This window comes from Hippichthys cyanospilos, chromosome 5 (assembly GCF_059441005.1).
Source record: "Hippichthys cyanospilos isolate Australia breed blue-spotted pipefish chromosome 5, RoL_Hcya_1.0, whole genome shotgun sequence".
In the NCBI taxonomy this organism is placed as follows: Eukaryota; Metazoa; Chordata; class Actinopteri; order Syngnathiformes; family Syngnathidae; genus Hippichthys; species Hippichthys cyanospilos.
Window position 1 is genome coordinate 3,372,538 of NC_142373.1, and position 25,684 is coordinate 3,398,221.

The following is a 25,684-nucleotide window of genomic DNA, read 5'->3' on the forward strand; positions in this document are numbered from 1 at the left end:
AAAAATACAGATCATCAGAAACAGTTCCCGTAACAGAATAACTTCAACTCAGATTCCCTTCCAATATTAGTGTTGTATTTATTTATATTAAATATTATTAATACGGTATTATAAATATTATAAACAAATAATAATTATTATTTATCTATGATACCTTTGGAATCTGGTAAAAAAAAAAAAAAAACAAGGTTCTCTCTCTCTCTCTCTCTCTCTCATTTGCATACCCTACCTCAGCGGTCAACGCTTTAGATTTGTATATTTGTGTGTGTATATATATATATATATATATATATATATATATATATATATATATATATATATATATATAAAATGTTCTTCTATGTATGTAATATCAACAGCGGCCAGAAGCAGCGCCAAAAAAACAAAGATCAAGCACAAACGTATGAACTGTCAAACTAAATCGTTTCCAAAACATTTCGGGTGCAGCTCACGCGGCCCGGTACCAATTGATCCGCAGACCGGTGATGGGGGGACCGCTGCCCTACCTAACTTTCACACACGACAACAACCAAGCCTGAGCTGAACATTTTTTTTCCCTTGAAAATTGGCTTCAAGTTGTGCCGCGGCTTGAATCACACTTAAATGTGGTGCATGATTTACCACTTATGTCCTCAGCTAGCAGATCAAATCACTATGTTTGATCCAGGTTCTAAATTTTCAGTCATCTTTTATTTGACAAATATGGAAAGAGCACGTGAATGTAGCACAATTTATGGCTAACAAACAAGCTAATCAAGAAGCAATAGCTAATTGGCCTGTTGCTAGGTGGCAAGACAATGTGCAGGAACAAGGCAGGCTGTGTAATAGTTTTGTCCTGGCCTTTCATAAAGCTAAGCATGCACGTCCCATGTCTTCCCGTTCTGTGGATATTTGTTTGTTTAATGAATCTGCTTGGACCCACTATTGGGGCTGTGTATGATTCTCATGAAGGAGATTGTTTAGGTTGTCACTTAACAGATGAAGGACAATTTACCGCTGAGTTCCTTGGACTATTAAATGGATTCTGAATGGACTGCGCAAACTATAACATGTCAACCATCATCCAATGAACCTTTTTATGACACAGGCTTGAATAATGCACGTCGCTGTGTGCAGACAGTGCGCTTAATGTGGGAGCGACACGGAGAATGACATTGAGGAAGACTTAATGAAAGATATATATATATATATATATATATATATATATATATATATATATATATATATATATATATATATATATATATATATATATATATACACACTGTACCATACATCCATACATACCATACATCCAACCTTATTCATATGGCGCTTTCACAAAAGCTACAGCTATAACAAAGCGCTTTTCAAAATGTTACTTTAAAAAAACATTTAAGAATATTACATACAATGCAGTTCTAAACACTATATGGTCACCCTTTTCTCAGGCATCACAAAAAGCCAAAGAAAGAGAAAAATGCTTAATCTTTAAGTTTTCCTGATAAATGATCAAACACGAACACATGCACACAGACACATACACACACATGCCCTTAAATTTACTCTTACACTTCACTAGTTACTCCTTTAAGTGCTGTTGTGCAAATGCAGTGTCATGTGACTTGTGCATTTTCAGCAAAAGCCATCTTAGCTCTTGAATGTCCTTGACAGTTGCTTGACAACACGAAACACGCACGCATGCACTCACGTACATGCAGCTGACTGATAACATTCCACTCCCCAAGTATGCAAGTGAGTAGAATGCAAACCTCCTCGAAGGCCAAAAACCAAAACCAAATAGTAGACCTCTGAATGCCAAATACTTCCGCATTTAGTGTTGGGACAAGAATGTAGTCAACTGAAGATAGTGGGTCGAGTCCTTTATTTGTAAAAGTGATAGACTGTTTTATGCCTCTGTACAGTAGGTAATTACAAATTTGTTTAACAGTTCACTTTTTGATGCCTATATCTATGAACTGAGATGAATACAATTATAACATATTATTATCCTCAGAAGGGATAAACAATAAAAGAATAAAATAATTTTGAGGGGAGAGATTGAAAAGCTAGAGGCTTAACCTGCCACTAAAAGTCAGGTGAATCGGAACAATGAGATCACTGTTGCGAGCCAACACAAAAAACAGAGCGTAGACTGCCGCTGTGGCCGTCACTCAATCTCTTTGAACAGAACAGCCCTCTTGTCTTGCACCGGCCCGCTTTATATCAGCCTCACAGCAAGCCCTGACACACACAATCTGGTTCATTCTGTAATTATACCACACACACACACCTCAACCCCCCCTTCACATCTGTGAATAGCTTCATTGACAACACACACACAGATCATCTCTCTGCTCTTTGCCAGGCAGATACAGTAGTTACGCCACTGACTTTGCTTTACAAACAAAATCACCAGCACTGCCCTTAACAAGTAAATTACTTACATTAATCTAGCACGAATCTCATGTTGTCCTGTACATTGGCATGTACTGTACATTTTTACATTTTTTGTAGATCAAACCACTTTTAAAAATTATTTGTCCGTATTGAGATCAAGTCATGTGCAAGTCTTGTGGAGTCAAGTGTCACGTGAGGAGCAGAATTTGGACCCAGACATGGAGGTGGGCAAGCAGAAAATCTTTTATCCAAAAATTGAAAAAAGAAAACAAAACAGCAAACCATATCACAGCACCAGTCACAGTGTGGCCTCAAAAAAAATCCACGAAGACTCGCTAAACTGGGACGCTTGATGCTTGCACTTGTAATGTATGCTAGTGATGGCAAGGCAGCTTTACCCACACATCAGCTCATTAAATATAGCTTCCACTCTTCTTCGAGGACTTGTTTAATGAGCTTTTACTTCCACATCAAGCTTATCTAGGCATGCTTAATCGGCATTGCTTTTTGCTCTAGGAGAGAAAGGGAACTGCTTCCACAACATTGGAAACATTATAATCATATAAACAATAAAAACATCATAAGAATGGAGTGGTCTAGTCCAACCTCAATTCTTCAGGTGAATGCTGACCAGTCCAGGTGGTACCACACTTCTCACCATAAGTCAGCTGTGTCCGAACTAGCCTTTATGGAATGAATTGACAGTCCATCCTCTGAATGACTATGTGGGTACCTGAATTTTTTTTAAAGTGAAAAGTATTCATACTTTACACATTTAAGACAAGTATTACTGTAGTACACATGTTTATCTTAAATGATTAAACCTCATACAGTAACTGTAGCACTGTTATCTCTTCTCTTTTGCGTGTCTTGGCTGAACGTAGTCGGGATCACTGTGAACTGCAATTGCCCTACGAGTAGGCGCTCAGACGTCTAACTAAAGTGAAGCAAGTAGCTGAGCAAACATGACTAAAAAGCAGAGTTTAGACTTAAAATTCCATTCAATTAATTACAAAAGGTAAGAGGTTCCTAATGGTTTCTTTCCTCTTTCCCAATCTCTTTCAGCCACATGTGTGTGATTGACTCAGAGAACTTCCTCCACAATGAAGACCATTGAGGCCCTCATTGGTCGATGGTTGCGCCGGAAGCCAATCACGTGTTTTGTAGGCGTGCCCGCATCTTGTAGGAGTGCTCCTTGAGCTGAGTGACAGATTGTCTGGCCAGTCAGGTGTGAACAAGACTATTTTTTTTTTTTGGTCATTGCTGAGGAAGTTCTCCATGTCAATCACTCGTGAGCATCTGAAAGAGATCGGGAAACAGGAAAGAAAGCTTTGGTATCCTCTTACCTTTTGTAATAAATTGTAGTTTCAAGTGTAAACTCTGCTTTTTTAGTCATGTTTGGTCAGCTACTTACTTCACTCTAGTTAGAGGCCCGAGCGCCTACTCATAGGGCAAGTGCGGCTCACCGTTGTCTCAACGACGCACAGTTGTCTCCACTCATCAGAGGTCGAACTACTGCAGTACACATGCCAGCATGTCTCTGCTAAGTAGTTTTTTGTTTTTGTTTTATTTTATTCATTAAAAAAATTCTGTGATGCACAGAGGGCACAATAGGGGAGGTGCGAAGTAGCGAAGGATTGCTGTATATAGATTCTTATATACAAGACTTTTATTTTTCTTTTATGGTTGGAACCCAAACTATTGTGTTGAAGGGCTGGGCGATATGACCTAAAAATACAATCTCGACTTTGTTCAATCATTCTGGACGATTCCAATTTTAATCAAAGTGATAATCCAAAACAGACATTTATTTAAAGAAGGTTTGATATCTACCAGCGCGAAACAGCAGTCTTTTTGGTGTATGAACGTATGAATAAATGTGAGCTTTTGTCAAGTGCACCATATGGTACGGAGCGCTCTAAAAAGCCACTGTACAGCTAGTCATTATTGTCATGCAAACATTCAAGTTTATGCTTGCGTTCCAAGAATGCCAAAGGAGCTATGTCAGGAATGTCACTATCAGGATTAGTGTCATCTTTGCAGTTATTTCAATTAAATAGGAGGAGGCTTAAAAGCAGTCCGCATTTAAAAAGGCTATACGTACCGGGCCTAAATTGAGATTTGAAATCTCTCGAAATATCTTACCTGTGAGGCAGAGCTGCAAATTTACTACACTTTTGTATTGCCATTTAAATGTAAGTATTAACATGAAATACTATAATAAAAGAGAAATGCTTATACATAAAGCTGTATAAGTTTCCTTTGGTGCGATAGGTTAGAAAGTTATCCTTCAAGACTCCTACAAGCACATATTTCTTCAGCAATGCAAATTCCATAGGGTGATTGTAATTTTGAAATTCCCCTATTTTATGTGACTGAGGTTACTGGTAACTTCTTTGATGACATCATATTGGGATGTATTCTTACAGACAAGCAATTTACGGTATTAAATGAGTCATTAAAATCACCAACAAGAAAACGGGAAGTCTTTTCTTATTGCTGACTTGCGCAAACAGAGATTTTTGTTATGTGATTCCTGGTAGTAAACACTTTTTTATTCTACTGTGGCCACTCCCCTAATGAGATGACACACAGCTATACTGTAATTTACTGTATGTAAGGTCTCTGTTCCAGTAATATGTTTTATGGTACTGGGATAGTTTCAGTAGTTTCCATGTCATGTTGATGACCTCTCATCACATAGCCACAAACTACTGCTAGCTTGGCTGTATGCAACGAGTACAACTGGTTTGGCCACATACAGTAGCAATCCTGCACAGTCACAATACAACATGGAGCAGTCACAGGCCAAAGTCCGCCATGAACAGTGCACACAAGTCCACAAAGTTAACGTTTAGCTGGCATGATAAACATTGCACATACCTGAGCTGGTTTAATTGAAAAATAAAAAAAATCAAAGAATCAGACTGAGGGGGTTAGCTTTCATATCCAAAGTATGGCAATGTGAAATGGAAATTGAAACAGCAAACCAGCAGACTAAGCTACTGCAAGCATACAACTATAGCTGGTAGAAAAGAGCGATACATCTTTTATACCGAGTTGTCCATTCATCCATCCTGATAGTACACAGAGAAAACCCACGCTGACACGAGCAGAACATGCTAACTATACACAGGTAATCCGGAAGTGGAATCGAACCTGCAACCTCTGAAACTGTGAAGCATACATGCTAATCACTTTTTCATCATGCCACCCTAACTCCAGTTATACATATTTAAATGTTTTTTGTCCTTTTTAGGCAATGTATGGCAGCCTTATTCCTATAGCACATTTCATCTACAAGTCCACGCAATGAAACGCTGTATCATACAAATGTAACAATCTCTGCCACACACTCAGCACCTCCATTTCCAGTATCCTTTGCCTGACATTGAAGCGGGTACCAAAGAATTTGATTAGAAGATTTATTTCAATAATTTATTTCAAAAGTGAAACCAGTATATTAAATTAGTTCACCACAAACACAGCAAAATAGTTCATACACAATATTAATTATGAGTGTAAGTAATGAGATTAGAGCTTTTTATTTTTTTAGAAGTGTGACGAGACATACAGGACAATACGCTGCATGTCAAGCCACTGTGTCATTGTAAAAGCCAAATGTTGACAGTCTGCCAATGCTTCAAAATAAACTATACTTATGATTCATGTTGTGCTTATAGAATATGAATTAAGCAGAAAAATCCACATTTATATCCATCTCAGGTGGCAACCAATCATGTCTCAGCTTGAAAATGTCACATGACTAAACGCCTAAAACAGGTGAGCTATGATTGATTACTTGAGCCTTGAGCAACTGTAATGCTTTCAGTTAACTATAAGTATCAAAATGACGGCTCCCTGAGATGGATTAAAAACAGGTGTATTTTGGTATCATATTGCAGAATTGCAAGATTAATCAAAAGACCATGTTGAGATCAATGGGATTGCAAAGAGCATGTTATGGTCAAGATAATTTTGGTGTTGACTTCCCCTTTAAGATAGAAAAGAAAGTCACACACACGTTCTAGGTGAAAGCACTTCACCCTACAATTATCCTTATGAGAACCAATATAGAGCAAGATGAAGGCAAGGCATCAAACATGAAGAGGGCCCACTACACAGATATCGCTGTCATGGTTATTACTGTAGTTTTTGTTTAATCATTGACACATTAAGACACACAAGGGCTTAAACACCAAAAAAAACACAATGTTTGGCTCACCTGTACAACAGCAACAGCAACGGTCCAAAATCCAGCTACAGCAATACCAGCCTCGCTTCATTTCATACACGCGTACGCACACACCCCCACACATACACACACACAAGTACTACATTACACACCGCTGTCTTTCAGAAAGACACATGCATATTTTACAACAAGTTCAGGCAGACGGACTGAGTGAACTGAGATTGCAAGAGTCGTAGTGTAAAGAGAAGGAGGGAGGGGGCGGTGAGGAGGAGGAAGAGGAGGAGCACTACTTAGGACTCCCTCCCTTAAAATGCAGAAATATACTTTCATTTTCACCTACCCTTCATCTATGCTTAAAGTCTATTTAAAGTGAAAACAAACTTTTAAAAAACAATTTATATTTGACACATCACCTAGAAGAGAGGTATTAAGAACTCTGCCCAATTTGAAATTCGATGGCCCAGTGAATGGCATGTCCACCTCACAGTTTAGGGGACCAGAGTTAAATCCAGCTGCCTCCGGCCTTCCTGTGTGGAGTTTGCATGTTCTTACTGAGCCCGCTCTCTTCAGGCACTCCGGCTTCCTCGCACACTCCAAAACCATGCGTGGCACGTGAATTTTAGATACTAAATAGTCCTTAAGTGTGATTGGGTGCGTGAATGATTGTTCGTCTCTGTGTGCCCTGCAATTGGCTGGCAACCAGTTCAGGGTGTCCCCGCCTACTGCCTGAAGCAAGCTGGGATAGGCACCAGCAAGTCTGAGACTCTTGTGAGGATAAGCGGATATAGAAAATGGATGGATGGATGGATGGATGGAAGAAAATAATTGCACACAAAGTGAGGCTCCAAACTCGTTAAAACAAAAAAAAAAAAAAAGCCGTTCCCAGATTCAGGTCCAGATAAACTAGTGGTCTAGTGAGTGGACAGTGACCAGTCCAGGTTACACCCTCACTATCTTCCAAAGGGAAAGAAGAGTTACATTTTGAATTCTGAATATAAACAGTCAGCTAAATGAATTAATAAGAAAATCAATGTTTCTGCCAAGACAAAGCTGCAGCTTGTGAACTGTGGTTCATCTGCATTGAATTAGCTCTCCATTGTCTAGGTTATAGTCTACGTTTATAAATGTGCTTTTCTGGTAGTTACTCTTTAAATGAGTAACAAATGAAATAATGATTTTTTTTTTCTTAATGAAAAACCTAATACGAACAATAAGCATGTCAATAAATGACTGCTTACCTAAAATATTAAAACAACAATGACAGCCTCATTTGTTGTGAAGTGAAACATGTAAAAACTACGGCTGTTCAGGGATTAAAAATGTTTATTTGTTTCTTTTGCTATACTTATTGACAAAAACATTTTCTTGTGTTATTTTTTATTTTTTTTGCAAATGCCACTGTACTCTTTGCCAGTGACTAATAGTAGGAATGAAAACTTTTGATGAACTGTCAAACAAAGGGAACATTAAAAACAGACAAAATCATTGAATAAATTAACAATAAAATCTGTGGGTACTACTTTTAAGTTGAGAAGTTGCCAATATTTACAATAACTCACCAAGCAACTGTGAATATGAAACAGGCAAAACAGATTAAAATGTAAAGCAATACCTAATTGATATTACTATAAATGGTAAGAGCAAATTCTCTTTCTGAGGCTGATTTGTATACTCACACTGCAAAGGGTCAATTTTAAGAAAGTAAAAATAGGCGTATAATAAGAGATGTGCTCAAATTTTTTGGTCAAAAAATATATATCTTATGTAGCAAAAGAATCGGTTAAAGATAAAAAAAAATGGTTATTTCAAGATATTAAATCTAGCACTTTTTATTAACTCGTTCAGTTTGGTAGAATTTTAAGAATTTCTGACTGGCTTTTGAACTCAAATCGTTCTTAAAAACATTAAGAAAAAAGTCTTGGGAGGAAAAATAGTTTGACCTGATTGTCAGATTTTTTTTTTGCTTAAAACAAAAAAATGTGCCTAATTTTTAAGTATCTTTGTCTTGTATTTGGTAAGGCACTTTTTGCAGTGCTTTCTTAAGGGCAAATTTCTTGGTGTGACTCCAAAGAAGTGTGTGAACGTTCAAATTATCCAAACTCTCTAAGTCACAGGTGTCAAACTCAAGGCCCGGGGACCAGATCCGGCCCGCCATATCATTTCAATCGGCCCGCGAAACGCCCATTCCAATTCAAGTTTCCGGTCAATATATCACATTTGTAAGTCAATTTGAAATTGAAGATTTTACTGGCCTGACATGTCAAAACAAAGTAAATGTGTGACAAACACAGTTGAAATTGATATGACTTCACAGTCTTAGCAGCCCTCTGACAGAAACTATCACTACAATGTGGCCCCCCCATGACAAAAATGAGTTTGACACCCCTGATCTAAGTGCACAGAAAGGGCATAGGGGGGCTTCTTTCGGTTTGTGCACTTACATGTTGCAACAGCAAGTCATTCCCATTTTTATTGAAAGTAATAAAGTCTTTAAAAAAGTCCTATATTATATTTAAAACTGTTACATCCTAATAAAGATTAAATTAAAACTTCAACTTCTCATGTAAAGCGTAGATAAATCACTCGATATAGGGAGAAACCAATTAAAACTTTGCCTGAGGCCCCACATTGGCTACGGCACACTCATCATCACACACTCAAGTCATGAGACACATCATGAACAAAACAGACACACACATCCACGCGCGCACACATGCACAAACACACACACTTTGCCATTAATTAGCATATTTCTAGGGTTAGTTACAGTGCGAACATGTTGGTTTAAAAATGAAAAGTTAATCACTGTATCAGGACAATTAAGTATATGGTCTTCATAGGACAATTATTTTTTGTTCGCGTTAAAATTTTGTTTGCATGCGCTTGGTAAGCACACTTCATCGACGTTCATCACTGTGACTGGAACTGTACCACCGTTGGCAGTGTTTCTCAAATAGTGGGCCCCCCTGGGGGCATGCGAAGCGATGCCATGAGGGGGCATGGATGACCCCGGGGGAAAGAGAAAAGGATTTGTTTTTGCCATGAGAAATGTAATTGTGATAAAATAAGAACTGGCTCCTTTTTTTTGCCAGGCACTTTGATGCACTTGGGATTTTTTTTTTTTGCTTACACAAATATTTAACCTGTATAAATGCTGTAAAAAAAGTCATTAACAGTTTTAGGTACACTTATACAAAGTTTATAGATAATAGTCTTAGTTATGGTCAGGATGGTGGTGGTGGGGAGGGGGGTGTTTGCTTTCCTAGAGGGGTTTTGCAAAATATAAATGAGAAGCACTTGAGTACAGGGACGAATTGTGACCATTGGACAGACAGTGAGCAAAAATCTATGGCTGCAGCATGAGTCACCCATGCTTGCAATGTCGACACGATTCTAAGTAGCTCAAAACAATATGATGTTTTCTTCCAAGTGGCGCAAGACTTAAAACAGCTTCCAGACAATGAGGAAAGGTGCTTAGGTCAGTGGAAAAAAATGAGCACAGGCCTGATTTGACAGAGAACGCCCATATTTCAATAGTTACTCCACCCACAAATTGTAATTGGTGAGAAGGTGTTCAAAAGACAAAATGAAACGAAGGGGAGAATGGGTGCAGCCAAAGGAGCACACAGCTGTGCACCATTTTTGACCAATTCACAAGGTGATCATAGTCGACAAATGCGAATAAAACAAGTTAAATGAAAATTGGGGGGGGGGGGGACATTTTATGATCATGAAATAAAATAAAAACGAGAGTGATTACAAATAGAAAACTAAGTGAAACTACATTTTTACATTCATGAAACTAACCCAAACTACAGTACAGCTACAGCGAAAATGTCGTTTTAGTTGATTAATTTCATACATGAACTTTTAGGGTTAATTTAAAATACAGTGCTCAGAATTGCTTCTAGTCAAACATCGTAGTTCACTCTACTTTATTGCACAGTATGTTTTGTCACTTGATATTTGTAATCTTGCACTCACCAAATATTAATTAATTTTAAAAATATAAACACTAAAAGTAACATTTAACCTCAATATTTGAGGGAAAAAAGGGGCATAATTTTTGAAGCGTTTATAATGGTGGCAAATGAAATTCTTGAGTACTTTTTTGCACGACAAAAATAAAGAATGCGGTAATGTCCTAACGCTAACAACAGAGGTCAGTAGAGATACGGTTACCTGGAAGTTATTTAAAGAAGGAAAAAATTAAGTAAGGTTGTACGCACAAGAACAAACACGCGCGCGCGCACTCATTGTAAGGACAAAAGTATTGGGACCTCGCTAATTCAAGTAATTTAAGACAATTTTATGGGACCAGTGTGGTGAAGGTCTATTTTGTGTATAAAACACTGTTCATCAAGGAATACTACGCTACTTTGTTTCCGATAAGAATTTGTCATAAATTTTTGTTTTTTGTGGTCAATGTGTCCCTAATACTATTTCATAATGTTAACAACTAGTATATCCATAGTATATCCATATTTTCTAATCCATTATTAATATTCTATCATTAAATTACATCATATTGACACTTGCACAGCTTCTCAAACAAATGCAAAACACATATCAATGTGGAGTTGACACAAGCTTGGTATTTGTTTGCTGAGGGTGTGAAAATATGTTCGTATGAAAATTAAGTCTGAAAAGACTTTAACAGACCTGAGGGGTTTACTAATACTTGCCGTCAAGGAAACAGGACATTAATTTTATCTTTTGCTGTTGTTAATTTTGCTTTACAGTGTCTTAACTTGAGATAAATATTTGTGGCACTATTCTCCTTCGACACACACATATATCAAAGACATATTAAAAACACTGATAAATAAAGACATAGTTTTATTGCTTTTGTATTTTTAAATTAAGAGATTACCTTATTTTGTATGACAAATATAAACGTGATAAACGTGAGACATATCTGTGACACACTGTATTAGGGCTGCACAATTAATCACATTTTAATCGCAATCACGATATTGGCTGCCATGATTAATTAACCTTATCTTCGGCGATATTACAATTTAAAAAGCTGGCTACGTACATATCAAATCAAGCACTTTCAGACATCCTACCACCAGGGGGCAAACGCAAGGTTAAGACTTCATTAAGCTTAAGAAATAGCAAGCGAGCAAATTCTGAAAGAAGTGTGGCAGCATGCCTTTTTATGCTTGCCGCGCGTCAAATGACGTCATTTTGGCAACCACGGCCCTCTGCGCGGAGTCCGCGCGGACCAGATTTTCCACAACGCCCATATTCTGGAGTTTTTTTCGTGTGGACAAAGTATTGCTTAAGGAAGTTCACCCTGACAAACACTTTTATGATTCGGCTGTAAAGTACTACAGTGACCTAAATACTGTAAACAACTCCTGGTGAGCACGCACGTTGTAGAGAGATGAGGAGTCTGTTGAAAAAAAAAGCTTGGAACAATTTCGATTGTTTGAATCTACTAGGATTCTCTATTTCTGTTATGGAGCAGTGGTGTTGTATGCTGTAGACTCTATTTACTGGCAGAATATTGGCTGACTGCGGGGGAAAGCCGCACCAAATTTAAAGTGCTGCAAAACGTGTCCCAGCGAGATTCTGCGCCTCTGGTTTACTCACTCAGAGAATGAAATATTGGCTGCTAAGTCCATACTCGCTTTGAGTGATTCTGGTACTTTTAGCAGCCCACCATCAGCACCAGAGTCAAATAGCATTGAGTTTCTCACCTGATTCCAAATACCAGTATATATCGTGCTAGCTGTCAAATGAGACCTGTTAGACATGGCTTCTAAAATTGCAAGTGGCAGTCAAGGAAGAAGTAAGAGGATGATGACAATAGAAACGAAGCAGGAGATAATAAAAAAATATGAAGGAGGCGCATGCATAGTTAACCTTGCTAGTGAGTATGGCCGTAACCACTCGGCAATCGGTACAACTCTCAAGAACAAGGAAGCTATTAAAGCATGCAAGTCTTCTAAGGGCATGACTTTCCTTGCCAGGGGACGGGCCTCGGTCAACAACAAAATGGAGAGGCTTCTTCTATTATGGATTAAAGACAAGGAAATCGCCGGCGATATGTTCTCGTTTAAAAAAAGTTCTCGTTTAAGAAAAAAATAAAATAAATTCTGCAGGTTGGTCTCTGCTCCCCTCCGCCACCAGCTCAAGTCACGTCACCCCAAAGGTAAATGTCATTTTTCCTTTGTATATTTATGTTATTTAATTTAACTGTACAGTAGATTATGTTACTAGTTTTTAATGTGTGTATAAAGTCGTGTTATTTTTACCTAAGGTTTTTGGACGCGTTGCACGCATTCACTAATTAACATAGGTTTGGATTGCCCGTCATACGGCCAATTCGAGTTACGAGCCTAGCCGCTGAACGGATTACAATTGTAACACTGGGGCCCACTGTACTTGGAAAGGAGCAGCTTTGTTTTGAGTGCTTATTGATGAATAGATCGGTTAGACTGTTACCTAATTTCCACGTTGCTTGTGACGAATCTGCAGCGAGGAAACAGAAAATATGTCAACAATCGGCCCACATCTGGAAACAGGGGTCAGTTAATCTGGGAGCCAGTTGAACTGTAATAGTTACTCCACCGTGTTTTCTGCCCTGTGCTTCTGTAAGTGGCGGACTCTGATTTTTGCTTTGTCATTGTATTGTGCACATGCCCTTGAATGGATAATTCAACACCTGCGCTCAATTGACATTGGACAGGCACTAACAAGAGTCAATCAAGTTTGGCATGCTGACAAAACGGGGCTATCACAAGCATGGGTGGAACTACACTCCCTTTTTAAAAGGACAGGGGTTATGGGAAGAGAGCTGGAGGCCTGGTTGGTGCATGTTGCCTGGACTGGACGTGCGCCCTGAAGAAGGACTGCAGTGAGAGCTGGTGGTGAACACATCTAGAAGAGCAAATGGCAGAGGCCTTTGCTGATCCTTGGCCTGGCAGCAATGCTTTGAACGCCTGTCAACGCGAGTGGCAGATGCTGGACCTTCTGCCACATGGGAATGAGTTTCCCTGGCCAGATTTATACCACCCTTCCCAGTGGGCTGCCTGTTGTTTTCTCCTCTTGTCCCTCGACAGGTGAGCCTCATGTGCGACCTGGAATGGTGTACTCGCAGGAACCTCGTCGACCGCCGACTAAATGGAGCCTGTTTTTAGTTTGGACTTTTAATCTTTTAAGAGACATTTGCATGAGTTTTTATGAGTGATTTTTAGTATTTAGGATTGGTCAAACGGCGACCGACCAAAAAACTGTTTTAAGTGAACTCTTCCATTTGCTGTTGTTAAAGCACTGCTCTCCCTGGTGATGAACAAGGACCAAAAGGGCAGTTGAGAAGGGTAATTTCGCAGCATGGCTGTCACCCCACCCCACTTTGTGACACTTCAGTGCGGCAAAGAAATTCCAGGAGGTATGCCTTGCGGAAAATCTGGCCAGTGCGGACACCGGGTTAAGGGCCGTCATTGCCGAAAATATTTCATTTTGACTTTTGGACCCGTGCTTAACTCGCGGAACGCGCTAAGCATAAACCAGGCTGAGGCTCTTCGTGCAGGATTTTCTCGCTTGCTATTTCTTAAGCTTGATGAAGACTTGACCTTGCATTTGGCCCCTATGGTAGAATGACTAAAAGTGCTTGATTTGACGTGTACTCCAAAGCCAGCTTTTTAAACATTAATATCATCTTAATTATTCATGGCAGTCAATATCATGAGCGCAACTAAAATTCGATTAATTGTGCAGCCCTATTCAAGGTTTGTGCTGTTTTGTGTGTTTTGTGGTCCCTGTCTGTCAGTGTCTTGTTGGTTTAATCTGTCCACCTGTGCTCATCTGCCCATTTCCCTGTGTTACCCAATTAGATCCCAGCACAACATGTCTCTTGTCCAGGTGTTCCTTGTTGTCTTATCAATGTGACATTTCATTATTTAGTTGGCAGCATGTCATTCACTTGTTTTCGGGTCATTGTCATCACCCCATGAGTTACTTTCCTGTTCGAGTCTCGTATCTAAGTTTTCTGTGGTAATTTTATTTCTGGGTTATGTTTGTTACTTTGTATGCTGCATTTGACTTTGTGCACTTTTTATCTTCACCTTATTACAATTTTGCCTTCCATTATTTTGAATATAGTTCCACTGTCTATCACAAGGTGATAGACGGTGATAGACACCCAGCGCACGGGGTGCATTGTATTTCACCTCAACCTAGGTTTTGCTGAAACTTTATAAATGTCAAATTCTTCTTTTTATGCCTACAGAAAGTCTTAGTTTTACTACATAATCAACAGCCTCAAACACTGAGAGTTTGGGAGCATCAAGATTAGTTTACAGCTACCCCAGAGGCAACCAAAAAAATTAAACAATGTTTTTATTATTTTGCTCTCACTGTGTTTAAATGTTTTTGTATTCATGTTCAAGAGATTTAAAAAAACTAAGTGGTGCCAATCCAGTCACCGTCGGTTAATGGGGAACTGAACCCCCGCAATAAGTGAAAAACTGTGTAGTAATGCCCCCCCCCCCCCCCCCCCACACACACACACACACACACACACACACACACACGCATGTGGATGTGGGTACTTGCACACACACACACACACACACGCATGTGGATGTGGGTACTTGAATTTTTTAAAATGTCTTGTCTTGTAGTAGCCGAGAGCTGAGCTTCCTCAGTCACACACGCTGTGACGGAGACATGAATGGAGCAACTGAGGAGCGTTGTAAATCTTTGACCGAAATTTCTTTTGTAATAAATTAGAATTACAAGTGTAACCTGTGAATGTTATCCTTTGTCAGCTACAAGCTTCACTTCATTAGACTTCCGGGTGACGCTAATTTAACCGCGGCTCTCCGTGTGACTACAAAGGTATGTGAAGGGATGACAGTACAGTTACTGTATAAGGTTTAATAATTTAATATTTAAGTAAATGTGTGTAATGCACTAGTTTGACGTTCGAGGAGTGCCCATGACAAGTGCGTTTCTAGTTAGGGTTAGTCTTTATGAATCACTGTATTAGAAAAACATGACTAGGGGGATTTCACTTCTTCGTACCTTTCCCTGAGTTAAAGAAGCAGTCCATTTCCACACTGGAGCGTGAGTGGGACACACACAGTGCCGAACTCGGTACCAGACCCTCCTGAGGTGGGCTGCGGTCGGTGGTGCGCACCAAACACCAACCAGGCCGCTCACTGGGCCTCTCCAGCAGCTCTACCGTCTGCCCTGAAGTGAACGAGACAGAGACAAATAAGCATCAGAAAACGTCTGAAAAGAATTTATAACTAAGTACATGTAAATTAACCCAGCGGCAAAGACGCTTACCAGTGCTGACGGATATTTCGCTGCTACATCCTGCCGTGAAATCCTGCAGGATCACTGTCAACTCGCACCCACCAGAGAGCTAAAGACAAAAAAAACAGGTTAGGAAAGGAGATGCCAACAGTACAATGAATCAAAAGATCATAGTGCGTCACAAAGCTGACCATTACAATCAACTTGCAATTGAGAGTTGACCTTCTGCCTACTGTAGGCTGATATCTGAAAATATAGTGGTCATGTCGGGATTCACATAGCTCAGAAAGTGAGGGGCTGAGGCAAATGCAATGCCCTTTCAAAATGTGCTTTAGTGAAAGGTGTACTGTCTTTCATTCATACAACCAGCTGTGATTCAAATGTCACTACAGTGATCCCTCCTAATTCGCGGTTAATGGAGGGTGTCAACCGCCCGCGAAGTCTGAAACCCGCGAAGTAGGGTATCAGTTCCATGATTTCTATGTACGCCCCAATATAGTCGCAGTAACAAACAATCCTTTTTTTTTTGTATTTTTTTATGTATTTTATTTCCTTTCTCCTTTTATTTAACATTACATTATCGTTATTAACATTATTGTATATTCATTACATAAATAATATTACTTAGTTTGTTAAAAAATTGTTCTCAGGTCTGGTTATCTGCCCCAAGACTCCGGTGAAAGAGTACGCTAGTCATCACATTGAACTTCACATTTATTTTGGCTCATGTATGGTGTATCATGTAGTATCTGTTGAATAATAAATCAACAACAATGTTTAAGTCAGTCAACTAACATATAAACACTTGCCGAACTTTAATCTATGCATTTACTGTATTTTTAGCCGACATTAGCGGGTTAGCAAAAACTAACAACAACTACCAACTACTGTATAAAGTGCAACCTCTAACACAACATATAAACAGAATAAACACCCATCGCTAACTAAACATAGGCAGTAGCGTGCGTTATCAACATAAATGATGATAAACTATAAATATGAGCTTACGTTGTCTAAATATGAGCTTACGTTGTCATTCACTACATCACCGTAACGAGCTGAATGACTCAGAGAACGTAAAACAGGAAACGGATTGTAACGCGACCTGACAAATTAAAAGCATACATTTCAAAATAAGATAACAAATGTCAGAAACTAACGCTTGAAGAATTCTTAACATAGTTATAAACTAATATTACCTAGTTGATTGCTGAACACAGTACTGTATAATGTACTTGCTTTTTTCATTTTTTCCATTTTATCACATTTTTTAATTTTTTTTTTTTTTAATAGTTTTAATTTTTCCTGGAAAAACCCACGAAGTACTGAGACCGCGATATCTGAGACCGCGAAGTAGGAGGGATCACTGTACATCATATCTGAAATACTTGGACGACACAGCCATTGGACTTCTCTCAGATATGCAATCCACCCTGGGCTATCATAACACAGCTACCCACTCCAATAAATATTCAATACTTGGGAATAACTTTGGATAAGACACTGATCTTTGATCAGCACACCAGACATTCAAGAAAAGAAGCCAACAAAGACTGTCAGTCATCCAAAAACTCAAAGGATTTTACATCACACCCCATCTCCTGCTGTTACACTATATAGCACCATCTAATCCTTCCTTCTGTACTGTTCGACATGCTTTTACCACCGTGCTTTCATCACGGATCCAAACCACAGGCGTCAAACTCCAGGCCCAGGGGCAAGATCTGGCTCGTCACATCATTTTATGTGGCCCACAAAATGCTAATTATGATTCAAGTTTCTGACTAAAATACTAAATTTGCAAGTTGTCTTTAACCATAAATAATTTTTGGAAAACAACAAGCTGTTTTTTTTTTTTTTACAAATCCCCTTTTTGAAGAGGTTTTTTTTTTTTTTTTTTTTTTTTTTTTACTGGGCTCTGATTTCAATTCTAGGTAAATGTTTAGAAATCATACTGAACTTAAAATTTCTTTGACGTTAGTCATAATGGTCCTCTAATAGAAACGATAACCACAATGCTGCCATAAACCGTGATAGCAATGAGTTTGACACCTCTGCCACACGTGTCAAGCACAAGGCCCGAGGGCCAGATGCATCCCGCCACCTCATTTTAAGTGGCCCGAAAATGCAAATGATGACTTAGTTTTTGGCTTGAAAACCAAATTTGCATTTTTTATTTATGTATTTTTTTTGTGAAACAACATGATCATACTTAAGATCCATTTGACCACAGTTGTAACGGCCCTCCAGGAGAAATGATAACTACAGTGTGACCCACGATAAAAATGATCGAACTAGTCTAAATGCACCCGGATCACAACCATAGCTTCCAAAATGGTTGGTCTCTCCATGCCAAATCTAGCAAATGCCATAATTCAAGACATCAGCCGTCCACTCCACCAATATTTCATTCCACTACCCTTAGGATGCAGCTACAGATACAAGTACACTCAAGTTCTTGTTAATCTGCTGCCGCTTTTGTACTGTCTTTGTCGTGTGGGGTCTTTTGTTATCAATTGTTGTTTTTGTTTTCTTTATTATGTCCGCACTGCCAGCGAAAATGAATTTCCCTACGGGAACCAATAAATAAATAGATGAATAAATCTACCTACCTACCTGCCTATCTATTTATCGTGTAATAACATAAAGCTAACTTAGCGCAAAGACAAAGCTTAATTGGTGTGAAGTTTCCAAAAGTCCCACTCACATTTGCCCTTTACTGTCGCTTATTTAGTTCACCCAGAACATGGTAATGTTCATGAACTTGTTCACCTAGCTTACTTTTTGGGCCTTGTGTTGTTTTGTTTTTACTGCACAATTAATACCTACAGTACACAGGGCTCAGCTAACTATCGGAGCTCACCTTAAACGTCACATGACCAGAAAACAGGGTACTTCGTAGGTTTGTCATTTTCATTTGACAGTAAGTGGCAACATGTGTTATTAAAGCTAATAATTATAGATACAAAAAAGTACATTATAGACAAAATATTAATATTTTACTGCTAAAGTTGGCTAAATATGCAAAGTTTGTCCCATAAGAATGCAAAACTCATCATGAGTTCAATGAGCTCATTTAAAACTGACCACCAAAGTAATAATAAAACAATATTTTGTCTGTTGAGTGAATAAATAAATAAATAAAACAATGGCTGATAATGGTTGCTAAATTTTCCGTACAAGTTTGACATTTCTTACTGCGCACTCTAATAGTGATCAGTGTGACTTACTGATCCATTTTGTGATTTGCTCAAATAGCTTCATTTCTAGTCTATGGACTGTATCTCTACCAGCTGCTTTGCATTTCTGACATTGTGGGGGGGACATGTGGGGGTAAATTGGCTACAACTACCTATGTTCATGCTGATGAAAGTGTCACCTTAAGGCCCCAAGTCATGATTAGCATCAGTGTTGACACAGGAAATGAGTCCTCCCTGTTCAAGCAACTCAGCCAAACAAACATGTGCTTCTTAAAAGCCTTGCGGTGTCTTTGGAGTTGTTGCACAGTCACATATGGTACACACAAGCTTAAAGAGCAGGCCAACTGTCTCACTGCAAACGAGATGCCAAAGCAGGTTTGCTTTTCAGAGATCATGAACAAAAACAGTAAGGATGAAGATAATTTGCCGCTTTAAAATTGTTAGATTGAGTGAGTGTATTGTATGTGCGCTTCGTAATGTGCACAAACAGGTGCTCTTTACTGGGCTTAAGGTTGCATAGCAACAGCCAGCCTGGCTAGTCCACAGCTGCAGGTTACTTTATACCTGACCACATCTACACAAAGCAGGTGTCTTGACTTGCATGCTCTTAAGTGCTAAATATCAAAACCAAATTTACAATGTAGAAGATTTTTTCTGTGCTTTTTGAGATTTTGATCTATTTTTATTTGCTTTGGATTACGAGCCCAAATGGGAATTACGGTGTGAGTGAGGTTCAGATAGGATGTTATGTTGACTGAAGTGGACAAATGGGGAAAAAAAAGTGCTAGAGAGTTGGCAATACACCTTCAGTCAAACACACTCATAAAATTCAAACACACATAATGAGTGGATCAGACACTCTCAAACTTTTTACACCAACAAAAATAGATACTCTAACTAGAAATACCACGAGGATGTCCAACACTAATCTACAGCAGTGTGATAGGTTTATGATTGTAAGTCATAGTCATCATTCATGTCATTGTAGAAAAATTGTACTAAAAGGTTAAATACAACTGAACTAGACTTGGGTAGTGATTAAGTAGCATTAGTGAGCCAGAAAAAAATCACGACAGTGGATCACGCGACTTGACTTCATCACTTACTAACTCACTAGGTCATACCTTAATAAAGGAACAACAACATGTGAATGTGTGAATCGACTTAATTGGACCTATAAAACCAGTTTATTTCTTTACATTCTTTTTTGGTATTTCTTTTTAATGTTCTTACATTTATATTCTGAATACAGTGGACCCCCAGTTTACAACATCCCTGCCTTACATTTTTTTTTCACCTTACAATGTGAACCGCGACAGTTTTTTTGTCCCCTCTTTTTGCCATTTCTTTCATCTTTCGACATATCCAACATGATGGTCTGTGTGCGTGCATGACCGCCATGTTGGATGTGTCCGCGCTCATACGTTTATACACGCATCACATCTTAAGTCACTACAATGCTTGTCTACTGGTCAGCGCCATGGTCAAAATGGCATGCTAAAGTCCTTGAGTGCTTAAAATAACGTGTTTATTGTGCATTTTACTGCTTAATTCAAACTTTAATTCATTAGCCAGTCCCAAGCCTGCTAGTGATGTTAAAGAGAGGTAAGAAGATGATTTGTAGCTGGAGATAATCAAGAATAATGAAGAAAGCTAAGCTAGCCAAGCCTAGCCTAGGCAAGGCTACCCTCACTAGGGCCATAACAAGCTGGTCACGTCACTCAAAGGTAAATAAAAACTTTATATATATTTTTATTTATGATATTTAACTGTATACATGTATATTTTATGTATGTAGCACTTCCTATATACTATTTTGATACAAATTTTGAATATGTATATAGAATAACATTCTTTTAACCTGGGGTTTTACACGCATTAGCTATTTAACATGGGTGCCATCCATACGGCGAATTTGCGCTACGATCCCAACCGCGTAACGAATTAATCTCATAAACCGGGGGCCCACTGTAGTGCTATTTTTGTTGTCAAAAACTGTAACATAAATACACTGTGCATTTTTTGGGGGTGTCTGGAATAGATTAATGGCATTTTAATTATTTTGTGAATTATGGGACCACTGGTTAGCCGCATAGTTGCTAGGCTGGCAAAAGTGAGCCATGTGCTTCATCACAGTGGCGCTCCATCCAGTTCTAAAGAGAGCTTTTATTAACCCTTGACGTGAAAGGACTTTTGACGGTAACCCAACCGATGAGTATTATCGATGTCAATTGACGTTGACAGTTTTTTTTTTTTTTTTTTTTAATGGGCAGCTCTAATTTGATCATTAAGCTGGGAAATTTAAAAAAATAATTATTGTCAGTGAGAATGTTGTGACTTGTCAAAACAGGTATTTTTTTAAAGGTTGTAATTAAAAGGTAAGGCCCCTGCAAACATGTTGTAAATTGTGAAAATGTGTCCTAAGCTGGTTCTGCTAGCTCATGATAAAAACATTGATGAAGAATTGATGACATGTAAGTGGACATCACAATGTAGTAAAAAGCACAAAGTCTAGAAAAGGCACATCTGATTACTTTTGGTCATCATTAGTTTTATATTCTTTGACATAGAGTAGATAAGGACGGCACTTAAGTGCAGTTTATGTTTACTCTCAGATTTGTTTGCATTACCATTGACTGTGACTTCTGACTTTCTAACTCAACTTTTCACATACTTTGTTTACATGAACTTTGTGAAGATGTCGTAGGGCACACCTAAAAGATACCAAGTCAAAGTAAGTTAACAACACTAACTGAAGGTCCAGACAAAAGAAATAGCTTTCATATTCTTTTAGGGTTCATTTACCTTCATTTTAAAATATGCCTTAAAACTATGAGGCCTGAAAATGTGTTTTTATTTTAAAATACAGTAATACTGCAATTACCTGTGTATTATTTTTCAGAATCATTCAGAGGCCTGAAAATGTATAAATATGTTTTAATTTTAAAATACAGTAATACTGCAATTACCAGTGTATTATTTTTCAGAATCATTCACAACTAATTAACATTCAAGAATGATCATCTTTTCTTTCTCCCAGCTTCAAGTCTGATCAAACACTCGTGTTTGTTGTCGGTGGGCGTTTCTTTTTATTATCTGTCATGTGATTGCACACAACAGGAAACACACGTGCATGCACCACCAGCTTGTGAGGGTCATATGCTTCAAGGGTACAGCGTGACGACGGCAAAGTGAATGAAATTGCTTGAGGAACAATCACACGATTGAATTTATTTGTTGCGCTTGTGGCTCTCTGGACAGTAAAGCCTTTGAATTAACACCACACATGTTTATGTTGTTTCCTGATGTATTGAGTTTGCTGCTAACTGAGTTTTTGTTTATCAGCAAAAGTAACATGAATGAGCTCTTCGTGACACACTGGAGGGGGATTTCCGAAAAGTTTGGGACGCTCCGTGTTTACAGTGCCAACCATGACGTGTTTTTCCCACCATGACCTCACAGTGCGGGACAGCCCACATTGCCCATTGCCACAGCCGCCGTTAGACAGTCACGTTACCAGATGTGGTGTGGCATGAATCCCGTTTGCACCCCTCAAGTATCACATTAATGCTGACACAGCAAATCATTCACTTCGTTTGAGTTTACTGCGAGGAGAAAAAAAAAAAACCCTTAACTCAGCAAGCTTAATGTGGAAGAGGAAAAGGTGGAAGCCACATTGTGAGCTGCACTCCTTATTTACTTAAATACTAAACTGGCCATGTTCGCTTCCCAAAAAATGTTTTTATACTTTGTCGAGCGTGCAAGATGTACATTAAGGCACTAAATATGATTTTTTTTAAAAAACATTTTCACAAAAACTAGTTCCTATATGACATTACAAATATTGGCATGTTATCGGAATTTATTTAAAATTGCAGATGATACCAACAAAATATTAGGAAACAGTGTATTTTTTCATAATTTGCCAGTAATAAGTGACCTTTCCATGTTATTTTCCATCAATTCATTTTTTTAGCAACTTATCCCCTATATATATATATATATATATATATATATATATATATATATATATATATATATATATATATATATATATATATATATATATATATATATATATATATATAGTGACTGCACATGCTGTGTAACCTTGAATCATCACCAATAGCAGGTATGAGGTAATGAGGTATGTTTTATTTATCTATTTTGGATGTTTGACCATAAAGTATCGATCAATAAACATCTTAAAGTGCACCTTCACTCATGCAGCGGTGCATCTGGAGATCATTGGTTGTTATACTTGTGATTCAAAGTGTCTCTGTATTGAGTGCATGCATGTTTATTGAGATTTTATCCGAACATTGTTTATGGATGTATATTTCAAAATGTCAAAAATTTCCCAAAGACTATACATGCACATTTAGCACACTCCACTCAATGAAGTGCATTGTATCTGACTATTTATTGCTTCACTCATTTATTGCTGTAAGAAAGATTGCAAACCCAAAGCAAAAGTGACTAGATGCTCAGATTTCACTCAGGACGTCTTGCAGCGGCTGTGGCTAATGGCCCGCTTCCTGTCTCCATGCCTGTCCTGCCAACCGCGTGCACACACACCCTGTTTAACCATTAATCTTCCCCTCAATCACACACACGCACACATAAATGCAAGACGCAGTCCCAGCAGACGTGCTTTTATGACTGGCTAAGTGAATGTCAACAATTCGCTATGATCCACATTAGTCTATGTAATCAATGATTGAACTTGAAAAAAAAAATCCTTAAAACGTTCCCCCTGTAGCGCTTCTAGGCTCAACTTTCAAAAGTTTCTTTATTTTTTTTTTTACTCCTTCTGTTGCTGCAAAAACACAGTAGAAAAACTACAACTCATACACAGCATATGATAATATACTCGGATCATCATATAAAAGACTGAAACATTTTAAAAACGTGTTTGGTACACCAAATTTTACATTTTTTCGCCACAAACTATATCAAGTGAGCTTCCCAAAATTTCCCAAATCTATCAATGACTTTTTGCCACTTCCAGTCCAAGAAGTGCAATGCGGTCAGATATATATTGCCTAGACGTTATGGTCTAACCTGAGAATAAAAGTTGCCCCGGCGCACGTACTCACTCTGCTGCTCTCTTTGAACAATTTAAACTTCATCCACTTAGGCATGTCCAGCGCCGCTGTCGTTTTTCTCTCCTTATGACCAGCGATCGCTTTTGGCCGCACAAACACGCCCTCGTGTTTTGCTCGTTCACTCCCTTGCTCACTTGATGAACAAACAGCTGGAGCTTGTGTGGCGGGAACAGCGCTCTGCTGCTCTGTGTGTATGTGTGTGCGCAACTGTCATAGGTCCAACAGATGGTTGCTGTGCTACACTAAATGCATTGGATTCATGAGAACATGTGCAAGTCATTTCAAGAGCAAGACCTCGTTGGACTAAAACAAAACATTAACTTCACTGGTCACACGTTAACGTCCAACCTTGCGATATAGACGCTTACAGATGAATTTAAGGTGATTATCGATGTCCAGTAATGTGGCATTTTCACCCATGTCAAAGCCAGAATCCTACTGATGACTTCAACAATCCCTCGTCCCACACGTGCAAGAGTAAATACACGCCGACCTTATCCACGTCTTTTAGTTTTGTTTTGGTTCCCGAGTTGAGGAGGAGAGATTTTGTGCGGACTCAGCAAAGTAATCAGGAATTTATTAGTTACAAGATTTTACAGTAGAAAAGGTCCAGTGGAGAAAATGTGTGTTTGGGATTACACATCCGGACAATGATCTGTAATAAATAAGAACTGCTGTTATGTATACTGGTTTCCAGAGGTGGGCAACTTACTTTTTTTTTTTTTTTGCTGGTCCGACATTTGTTATTTGTCAGAGCCCCATCTTCTTTTTGTCATCTACAGTGCATCTGCATATTTTTTCCACTGCTTGAGGGCGACATTTGCAAAAAAATAAAACTAAAATTGGTCCGTCACTCGTCGCGCTGGTCTATGTCTGTCTGCAGCTATGACACACTGCACTCATACTAATTACTTTTTCTGTTTTAGTACTTACACTTAAAGCTAACACCGTGTCTGTAGTTCTACAGTTACACTGCCATTGAAACACAACACAGTAATATAAGTGTTACATGAACACAAATCCAATTAAGGGGTTTAACCCTAGGCTATATTACACCATCATGTTTATTAACCGGCATCTGAGGGAATGCAGGTGGGACGAGAGTGCAAGTAGCAATCACGCCCACTGGATGGCATTATTATGCTTGACATGATACTCAAATGGTGGTTGTCAGTTCTCATTTATACCTGTTTGGCCAACAATTGTTGACGATGGTTTTCAAAACCTTTCATTCAAATTGTTCTAAATGTATCTACATTTCATCTGTCACATACACTACAAATAAAACAAAGTATTGCTGAGCTTGAATTTCTTAAAAATTATCTTTAATTCGGGAATTAAAAAACTTCTATCTTACATTTCCTGACCATGAGCCAATCAAATAAAAATGTTTTTTTCTGCATCCATTGGTACTTGAAAGTAAACAATTTCTTTGTGTAATACATATTTAAAGTGCAAAATAACAAAAAAATCCTCTTCACAATTAATTCCAAACAGTGCTTTTAACCTTTGGTCGGCAAACTTGT

At 38.5% G+C, this 25,684-nt stretch overlaps 1 protein-coding gene across 2 annotated transcripts in view; it reads right to left on the reverse strand.

Moving 5' to 3' along the window:
• LOC148423189 (kalirin-like) overlaps positions 1–25,684 on the reverse strand; it is a 156,638-nt gene that overhangs the window by 39,479 nt on the left and 91,475 nt on the right. For both annotated transcript variants that reach the window (XM_088415343.1, XM_088415344.1), the window contains exons 39-40: positions 15,881–15,959; positions 15,614–15,781 (exon numbers count right to left, since the gene is read on the reverse strand). In XM_088415343.1, coding sequence (XP_088271469.1) covers positions 15,614–15,781; positions 15,881–15,959 — 247 coding nt within the window. The remainder of the gene's footprint in view (positions 1–15,613; positions 15,782–15,880; positions 15,960–25,684) is intronic.